The sequence below is a fragment of the Aethalodelphis obliquidens genome, unplaced genomic scaffold, assembly GCF_003676395.1.
Source record: "Aethalodelphis obliquidens isolate GAN/ISIS:26980383/991018 unplaced genomic scaffold, ASM367639v1 scaffold59, whole genome shotgun sequence".
Taxonomy (NCBI): Eukaryota; Metazoa; Chordata; class Mammalia; order Artiodactyla; family Delphinidae; genus Aethalodelphis; species Aethalodelphis obliquidens.
Genome location: NW_020838003.1, coordinates 128,168 through 138,468, shown reverse-complemented (window position 1 = coordinate 138,468; position 10,301 = coordinate 128,168). Strand labels below are relative to the sequence as shown.

The 10,301-nt window shown below is 39.5% G+C and overlaps 1 protein-coding gene across 1 annotated transcript; it reads right to left on the bottom strand.

The window, feature by feature from the left end:
• Positions 1–544: 544 nt before the first annotated feature.
• Positions 545–10,088, bottom strand: ENAM (enamelin). The gene is made up of 4 exons (XM_027087602.1): positions 9,597–10,088; positions 8,520–8,582; positions 7,031–7,081; positions 545–3,515 (listed from the first exon to the last, which is right to left on the bottom strand). Exons 1-4 carry the CDS (start codon positions 9,870–9,872, stop codon positions 669–671), a joined length of 3,237 nt encoding a protein of 1,078 aa, XP_026943403.1. The 5' UTR covers positions 9,873–10,088; the 3' UTR covers positions 545–668.
• Positions 10,089–10,301: the final 213 nt, after the last annotated feature.

The following is a 10,301-nucleotide window of genomic DNA, read 5'->3' as shown; positions in this document are numbered from 1 at the left end:
ATATGGAGAAAGTAGATGTAAAGACTAGTGATGGTTAAAGATAGCTTATTATATAAGAAGTGATAGAGAAAGATAGGGAAGGAAAAAATAGAAAGCTAAACATAGAATGGTTGAAAGAAAGAAAAGAAGGAAGGAAGAGAAAAAAGGAAATGGTAAAGGTAAAGAAAGAGGCAGTAGAAGAAAAAATTCCAAAAGAGAATATTAACCAGGAAAAAAAAAAAACCTGACAAAGACCAACATGAGAAAAAAAAAAAGTACAGTGAGTGCATTAGGGTTATATTGATGTATAGATCTCCATACATAAAATGGAAACTTCATCTGCTTTTCTGTCTTGCAAAAGCAGACAATTTTGCAAGTATGGAACCTTGAGAGAAAAAGGAAGATTGGGCAAGCAAAGGGAAACTAATCCAGACAAGTGGCTTCCAAGTTTCAAGGCACTGGTGGTCATAGCCTTCCTGTTTGTTTTTTTTTTAAGTGTGTGCTAATTGGTGACAATACTAGATCTAGCAACTCCCAGAGCCCCAGCCTCCTATTGCTGGAATGGGGAAAAACTTAAGGATAACCAAGAGGGTGAGATACTTATCAAATCTTGGGGGAAGAATGTCTGGAAACCACTGTAGAATAGCAGGTATTTTCCTTCCCCAAAGAATGCTTGATTGAGATAATTCCTAGGCCTGAAGTAGTAAGCAGTCTTGCACCTGGTCCTGTGGATTGGTCCCTACTTGAAGAGAATCAAATAGAGTGTGTTCATCTGCATTAAGTGGGTCTACATTTATATTCTGAAACTGTGCCCTGGTAGCTAACTCAGCCAGTGAGTTAGGAATTTCAGTAGGCGTAATTGGATCCCCATCAAATGAGCCTTGCCTTCCCATGCTAGATGGAGTTCCAGTGCTGGAGGTGTGATACTTTGTTAATTTGGAGCCAAAACATGGTAACTGTAGGATGCTAGATGGTCTCTGCTGCCTTTCACCCTCATTTCCCTGCACTTCACTTGGAATTCCTTCTGGCTTGGGACCTTCATCAGGTGTACCAATAACAAGCTGCTCAGGAGTAAGATCAACAGTTCTTTCATTGAGCTGGTTGCCTTCAAATATTTGTTCCAAAATGTTTCCTTCTCCTCCAAGATCACTTTTGAGGCAAGGTGTATTCTTTGATTGAAGGGAACTGGTTTCGGGAAAGGGCATAATTCCCCTTTGGCCCAACTGATTTATAGAACGTGGTGTGTTCCTCTTCAGAGTGGACATGTCATCTCTGAAAGGACTTGGGTTTTGACTTTCTCCAGGCAGTCTTTTCTCTGAGCTGTTTCTTTGGCCAGCTAGGATGCTTGTCGGGGAGATAGTATGTCTTACATGCGTAGTTTGACTGTCTTCTATATACACAGGGCTGGTGTCTTGGTTCTCCCCTAGTGCAAGACCAAAAGATGGAGTGTAGTCTTGTAGAGCAAGTGGATTGTCCTTGGGCCCTGTGGAGCCACCAGCACAGCAAGGGCCTCTCTGGCTTAGGTGAAATAAATGTGCTCCTTTTTGAACTGCTGTGTAACTTGGAGGAATTAAGTCTGGGAAAACCAAGTGTTCTCTTTCTGGTGAATTTAACCTAGTGGTCTGCATGCCATAATTCAAATTCTCACCTTCATGCCATATTGGATTTTTCTGAAGCCCAGCTGGGGAGTCACTGGAATAAGGCTTGTTCTCCTTCTGGTATGGTGAACTAGCAGGGGCTTTGTGTAAATTTGTTGGCTGATCCCAGAAATTTCTGTTAAAATATGGCTTTCTTTCTTTCTGCTCTTGGGCTTGAATCCTGTGGTCCCAGGAATTCCAAGAAGGAAACATAGTGCTTTCTTCTTGTCCAACGGCATTATTAGCATAATAGCCCCTGCTCTCCACTGGCCGCGGTTCAGTGGGAGCTGTATTATATGATGGGAAATTCTCATCTGGGCTCCAGGGGTAAAATTCACCATAAGGGAAATCCTTCCTGGGTTTTGATGGATTAATATCTAAGGAATAGGGAAGGTATTCCTTTGGTTGATTTGAGGTATATTGCTCGCCTTCATAGTGCCTAACTGTTGGGTCTCCTTTAAAGCTTGACTCCGCCACACTCCATCTGCTTTGTCCTGGAAAAGATTCATCTCCAGTTGGCTCTATTGGGTCTTCTTCATTATAAGGGATTGTCTTTTTTGGGTCTGGAGTATTCATGGGATAGTGTGGATTTTCAGGTTGCCTCATTGTATTGGGAGAATCATCTCTTTCAGCCCATGTATTACTTCTAAGGTATGGTGAGTTTTCCCTGGGATCATAGGGGTTATAGTCAGGGTAATAAACACGTCCTCCAGAGCCATGGGAAGGATGAGGTAAGTGTTCTTCATGCCTTCCAGGATCTTCCTTAAAAGGTGGAGAGATTTCTTGTTGGTTCCAAGTATTTCTTCCAGCATTAAAATGTTCCCTTGCAGGGGAAGGAAATCCCTCAGGGTACACAGGCTGATATATACTGTGCTTTAATTCTGGCTGATTAATTTCTGACTCATATGGAATTCTTCTTGGCTCTAAAATAATCCCTTTGAGCAAATTCTGGCTTTGGGTTTGTCCATTAGAATTTGGAGCTCTTCTGGAATCTCCTCTCAGGTAATAAGAGTTTTCACGTTGACCAATAGAATTAAAATTTGGGACTAGCATGTTGTCCTCAGGGTGAGGCAGTTTATAGTTTGATTTATTAACTCCATAGTCTTGAGAGTTTCTCCAGGGGCCACTTGGATCCCTTGTAGGAATGACTATTCCTTCTTTTTGACTTACTGGCTTCTCTCTTGGATTTTGGATGTTTTCACTGTGGCCAACAGTACCATGTTTGGGACCCAGAGGGGCAACATTGGTTCCCACAGGGTGTTTATTTGGCCCTTCAGGCTTTCTTCTGAAATTTGCTGGATTTCCTGCATAATTGGGAGAGTTGCCTCTTGCAGTGGAAGCATAAGCTCTGCGGTATATTGGATATCCTGGGCGAACTGCTTGTTTGCCTTCCAAAACAAAGGAGTTCCACCGGGGACCCCTTTGAATTTGTTGATTTCGGTAAAAAGGCCCATTACGTTTGTGCCCCGTAGCGGTGCCAGTAGGTCGCCATTGTCTTCCTGCAGGAAAACTAGGGATGTTAGGATTTGGATAATTTTCATGAATATTTGTCTGACTTGGTCCCCGTGGGGTTTGACTTCTTGGAACTCCCTGGCCTGAAACATTTACTGCAGGGCTGTTTTGAGCTGTAGGATTGCTCACAGTGTTAGACCCCTGGACACTGTTTCCTGTTGGGCTGGTGTCATTTCCACCCTGACTCCCTCTGGGATTGGGTGCATTTGACTGGGTAGAATTAGTTTCAGGAACTGTTGAATTAACCGAAGGATCAGTGGCTGGACTCTCTGTTTTAGGAGGATCTTTTTCTTTTGGTTTTTCAAAATCTTGTTCAAACATCTCTTCTGAATAATAAGGAGGACGGCCCCCAAATCCATGATATCCAAAATATCCAAAGTAAGGATTCTGTAGGGAAGAAGATGGAAATTGATAATTATTCTTTGTTTCCCACCATGGTGCTGCTTGGAATTTTTAAAAGTGATAGTAAAAATCTTATTGGCCACATAATTTTTAAATCACCATTGGCTACGCTTTCTTTCTTGAAATTTGATTCCTCCTTGGTTTCCATGACCTTTCTTCCTTCTGGTACTCTTACTCTCTGACCATTACTTTTCAGTTTTCTCTTCCTAGGCCTGGATTCTAAATCTAAGTTCTTTTTGTTTTTTTTTAGGATTCCATCCTCTATCCACCTTATTCTTCTGTTCTCATTTTGCACACCTGCTTTGATCAATCTATTGCAGTCCAGTTCTTTCAATACAGATACATGCCAGTGACTCCTAAAGCCATAACTCTGGCACATGATTCTCTCCTGAGGTTGAGACAGCAAGACTGCTACGCTAAAGAGTTTATGAGTATCTCCAATTGAATGTACCCAGACTGGACTCATTTTCCCCAAAACCTTATTCTCTAATATTCTATATCTAAGCAGAATTCACCACTATATACCCAGTTTCCCAAGTTTCCACTCTCTCCTTTATTTCCCCCAGATAATTAATGACCAAATCTTATAAAATCTAAACTTTCATCTTTGTCTTCTCCTCCTTTATCCCCAATACCCCTGAACTATTGCAACAGTTTTCTTACTGGTTACTCTGGATATAATTTTACTTTCCTGTAATACTGCCTGTCCATTGCCATCAGAGTAGTGGAGGTTGGGGGTGGGTATGTGGGAAAGTTCTGTCACTTTCCTCCTTAAATATTAAAGTTGCCCTTACCTTACAGGACAAACTGTAAACTCAGAGCATAACATACAAAGCATGGTGCCAAAGAGTGGGGCTCTAGACAAATATGGGTTAAAATCCCTATTCCACCAGTACTAATAATATGACTCTGGGCTAACCTCAGTTTATTCATTTGTAAAATGGAGATAATAAAATAATATCTACCTCATAGGTTATCATGAAGATCAAGTGAGGTAACATATATAAAGCTCAGTGCCTAGTACTTACTAAGTGCCTGATAATAATAATATATAATATTAATAAAGATAATAATTATTATTTTAAATAATCATCTGGCCCATAACAATTATATCCAGCCTTATTTCCTCCCCCTTGTAGTTTATGCGGTTGTAAATCACACTACTTGCAGCACTATTCACAATGACCTTAAAAAAGAAGGAAACTCTGCAATATGCACCAACATAGATGAACCTTGAGGACGTTTTGGTAAGTGAAATAAGCCAGTCACAGAAAGATGAATGCTGCATGATTCCATTTTATGAGGTATCTAAAAGAGTCAGATTCATAGAATCAAAGAGTAGAATGGTGATTGCCAGGGGCTAGGGGGAGGGGGAAATGGGGAGTTGCTAATCAACGGGCTTAACGGTTCAGTTAAGCAAGATGAATAAGATCTGCTGTAGAACATTGTACCTATAGGCAACAATATTGTATTGTATACTTCAGAATTTGTTGGGAGGGTAGATCTCATGTTGTGTTCTTACTACAATAAATAATAATTTAAAAACAGCTACTTTTAGTTCTCTGAGTACTCTATGTTTCAGTGCCTTTGCACATGGCTTCTTCAGATTGAACTTTCTCTTTGCCTATACATTTATCCCTCCTGGAGAACTTGATTCATCTTCAGGACTCAGCTTGAGTGCTCCCTTCTCTGTCCTGGTTTTCTTAGGCAGAATTAGGCTCTACTCTCAGGTGTCCACAGCAGTATAGGCTTCTGCTTTAACAATTATCCCACTGAATTTCAGTTGCTTATTTTTCTGGGATTCTCCCACTTGACTTTCCCATGTGAAGTTTTTGAGTGAAAACATTCTTCTCATCTTTGTTTTCCCCAGTACTTAGCACAGTGGGAAGTGCTTAATAAATGTTTGTTTAATGAATGATGCAATCATCATGAGCAGTGTCAGTATGTTTGTTAGACACACATGTGGCATTTAGGTCATTTAGTCTTTCTTTAAAAAACAATACAATCTAAAGAAAAAGTATTTTTATTCCTACTTGTGGATAGAGGTGAAGAGACGGATGGGTGAGGATATGTCTCGGACAGCATGCAGCAAATCAGGCAGTGTCCCTGAGAGGTGGAATGCAGATGTTAATACCTATGCAAATTGCCTGTGTCATCCTCTTTCACTCTCTCATGAAATGTTTGTAAAAATTTGAAGTCCCCATATTTACAATAACCAGGACATGGAAGCAACCTAAATGTCCAAAAGAATGAAATAATGCAACATGGATGGACCTAGAGATTGTCACACTGAGTGAAGTCAGAGAACGACAAATATCATGTGATACCGCTTATATGTGGAATGTAAAAAAAAGGGTACAAATGAACTTATCTACAAAACAGAAATAGAGTCACAGATATAGAAAATAAACTTATGGTTACCAGGGGGTAAGGAGGAGGAGGGATAAATTGGAAGACTGGGATTGACATATACACACTACTATATATAAAACAGATTACTAATAAAGACATACTGTATAGCACAGGGAACTCTACTCAATACTCTGTAATGGCCTACATGGGAAAAGAACCTAAAAAAGAGTGGATATGTGCATATATATAACAGATTCACTTTGCTCTACACCTGAAACTAACACAACATTGTAAACCAGCTGTACCACAATAAAAATGAAAAAAATTGAAGTGCCCATTTCCAGGTTGCATGCACTTATCTGAATAATCATTTGGGATTATTTCACAATGATATATCTGAAAGCACCTTATGCCATTACTGAATAGGAATTTTCAATGTCATTATTTTAACAACCCGCCCCTCAGCCCCTCCCCCTAGAACTATCAGGTTTCCACATTTCACTGAGGACATATCACATATTTAGGGAAAAAGAGGAAGTACACTCCAGGGGTGGGGTACTGTGCCACAATCACTACAATGGCTTTTTTTGATGACACATTGCTAGAATATTTAAATAGTGTATCACTGCATTTGGCCCCTCTCCTAGTGTGGTGTACTAAAAAACCCATTGGATAGGATATCAGAACACTTGGATTCTGGGTCCAGTTTATCCTCTAACTCAGTAGGTAAAACTGAATAGTAATTTAGCTTCTCTTGGCTTCAATTTATTTGTACAATGAGGTCATTAGATGGTTACTTAATTTCCTTCTGGGGATAACATTCTGAGATAGATTTACTTTATTCCTGTTGACTAGTTGTTCCATCACTGTTTAGAGTCCAGCATCAGCCTTGAGCAAAGGTTAGTAAGTTAGCCTTCTGAGAGAGAGAGAGAGAGGTTGATTTCTATACATGTAGGGGAGAAATGATATATCACATTTATTTTATTTTAGATTACTTGCTTGGTTTGTTTCACTTTTTAAAAATCACAGGTGCTTGAGCTACAGGTTCATGTGTTGGATTTTAACTTTTTTATTAGATAGGGATAAAAAAAAGCAGAGACTTTCATATTGTAATTCCTAATGAGGATTGTAGCTTTGCTTGTACTTACTCCACCTTCTTCATTGCTGACTGGTGGACGTCCATAACCTGGTGGTACCCTCTGAAAGGTGAAAGACACAATGAACACAGGGAAAACCACTTTCTATGCTGCCATTTGATTGTAAAACTCAAGATTTTTAAAAATAGTTCAAGTCAGCGTTAGCACTGTTGGTGGCTTTTAGCTTCTGAGTCATTAGCTCTTAAAATCTAGCTATTAATAATTATGACATAACCATCAGTGAATTCTGGTAAATACAAAGCCTTCATCTGGATCCCAGGTTATCTTACGGAAAATACCACATGTGGCTGCATATCCTGGCAGTCGTCCTGCCCCATCACCAATACACACACGTGTGCATGCACACACACACACACACACACACGCACAGAGATTTGAGTGCTGTTAGGATCCAAACATCTATATTAGAATATCTAATAATTGAGATTAAATAATGATGTTATTTTTTGAATGTTTACATTTAAGGTGACAAACTGACAATCCTTCCTGGATTATTACTAAAATATTTTTATAGTCAAAACCAAGGTTTATTTTCCTAATCAAACTAGGAGGTTGGGTTTCTGCTCATAGGAGTGTTGAGAAAAGCATAGTGGGAGGGTTTCAAAAAGCAATTCAGCTCCCACAGAAGTTCTACATAGATGAGATTAATAGATATTTCAGCAAGAGAATCATGTTCATCTCCTTTTTAAATCTTCACCTGGTACTGCCTTCATTTTCTTTGTTCAGTATTGCCAGTAAAAAGGATGTCACTCTTACAAGGAAAAAGAAATAAGAAATTTTTACTGCTTGAAATGAATTGTTCCTTGGTTATAAAAAGCCTTCTTGACTATAGAGTTGTAGACAAGAAAAACCAATGCCGTAGCTAAATGAAGTCATCAAATATTTATTGATGTTGTTTTTGTTAGTTTAACTGCAACTGACCATTAATATTTCTATAGTTCAATTAGTTTATTTTGCGATTCATATCTTAAATGCTTGCCATGCAATTTCAACATTATGTTTTATTTTAATGATTTTAACCTTTAAAGGATTCCTATAATTATTATTTTGCAAAATTCTTTACAATGAAATATCTTTGTCTAGAAATAATAAGACATTATGGAAGGATCTTAGCCTAATCATGGTTTTCAAACTCCATTTTGTCCCACTTTCCCCATTACATTAAATGAGGATAATCTTTGTGTTTTCTCATCTCTTGGGTGAGGAATAGTAGTGAAGGAGCACAACCTTTTGAAATTAATTCATTATCTAAGTTAGTAGTAGTGTTGGATGATTTAGGCTATGTTCATTTCAACAATTTGAGTAAAAAATCCAATTAAAAATTCTTTTTTCCTACATGATTACTGATGTGATGATTTTGTTTCATATTCTCTACTGATTGGCATATGGCATTCCATTTAAAATGTATGAACTCAAATTAGTTTGAGATACAGCATGCTAATATTATTTTTCAGTTCTAGTTTAAAGGAAAAGAACTCACATGTGGAACATGCCACGGTAGCTGTTGATAGGGAAATAGCCCATTGCCAAATGGTGGGAATGCCTAGAAAGAAGAAAAGAATCAGAGTGATGTGGAAATGAGAAGAGTAAATGAAAAATGAAACAAACTTATTAAAGACAATTATTTAGAACTTGGAAGTCTACATCTTCCTTTGCATTAAACTGAATTTTTTAAGGGCAGAGATGATAATAATAATAATAACAATTAGTATTATTGAGCACTTACGTTCTAGGTAATGTGCTGAGAATTTTATACTAGTAAGTTCATTTAATCCTCACATAACTGTAGAAGATATGTGCTATTATTATTTTCACTTCACTTAAGATTCTGAGGTTCAGAGAAATTGAGTCACTTGCCCCAAATCTCAGAGCTGGTAAATGATTGAAGCCAGGATTCAAAGCCAGGAGTGTCTTTTCATTCAAATTTGTATTCTCTACAGCTATAATAGGTCTGATAATGAAGGCTAATCGACTCAAGACAACATTTTAGAAGCTCCATGATGGATGAGATCTTGAGAAATCATCTGCCCGTCTTCTTGTTTTAAGTCAGGACTACATTTATGCTATCCTGAAGTCCTGGAAGCAGTGTTAACTTTCAGAGCAATGTTTTAGACAGTCGAAGCATAGATCTGGAAGGGACTTAGAGAACATTCCATTTACTCATGATGAACCTGGAGCCTAGAAAGGCAAAGTGACTTGCTCAAGATCATACAACTAATAAGGACCGGGGTAGAATTTGAATCTCTGTTCCCTGACTTTTCTGTTGGTGCTCATGTTTATACCCTGTTGCCTCTGTATTTCAAAAGGAGCTTCTCAACAGTATTTGGGTAATTTTCCATTAAATGAAGGCTAGAATAGACTAGCCAGGCAGTTTTGGATAGGTGGTGACAGCATCACCTTGGAAGAAAGTGTCCAGACTAATGATTCTGTTTTGTACATAGCGGTATCTGTGTTGAGGAGCATTGGAGGAAGTGTGTTTGTGGGGGTGGCATGGCCCTCTGAAGCCCTCTGAGGCCATTTATGACTCTGGTTTGGAATTTTGCTCGGCAGGCCTCACCTGAGGTGTCTGGGTTTCCTCTTGGGGCTGAGTTGGGGTGGGTGATGGCTGCTTTAAAGGATGCTCCGGTAGGGGCTGTTTTAGTTGAGGCTGGTTGGGTTTCTGGGTCTCTGGGGCTTGATCAGTCTTGCTCTGGTGTTTGGGTGCTGAGGGAGATGAAGGTTTCTGTGGGCGCTTCTTGTTGGGTGGTGGCTGAGGCCACATGGGCATCTGGTACGGCAGGAAGAGCTGAGGGAGCTGCATACCATTTCCATACAAGGGACCCAGGTGTACCATCTGCAAGGGTAGTAAATAACAGTAAATTCACATGAGTGCTGGTACTCCAGCTCTCCCCACCCTCTCTGTCAGTCTCTAAAACTCAGTCCAGGATCTTAAAAAGCCTATGAAGCTTAAGTCAACAATGGAAGCTTCAAGCTCTTTAGCTAGCATTTTATTTTATTTATTTATTTATTATTTTTATTTTTTATTTTTTTGCGATACACGGGCCTCTCACTGTCGTGGCCTCTCCCGTTGCGGAGCACAGGCTCCGGACGCGCAGGCTCAGCGGCCATGGCTCACGGGCCCAGCCGCTCCGCGGCATGTGGGATCTTCCTGGACCGGGGTACGAACCCGTGTCCCCTGCATCGGCAGGCAGACTCTCAACCACTGCGCCACCAGGGAAGCCCTAGCATTTTTTTTTTAAATACTCTCTTATACTTTTTATTT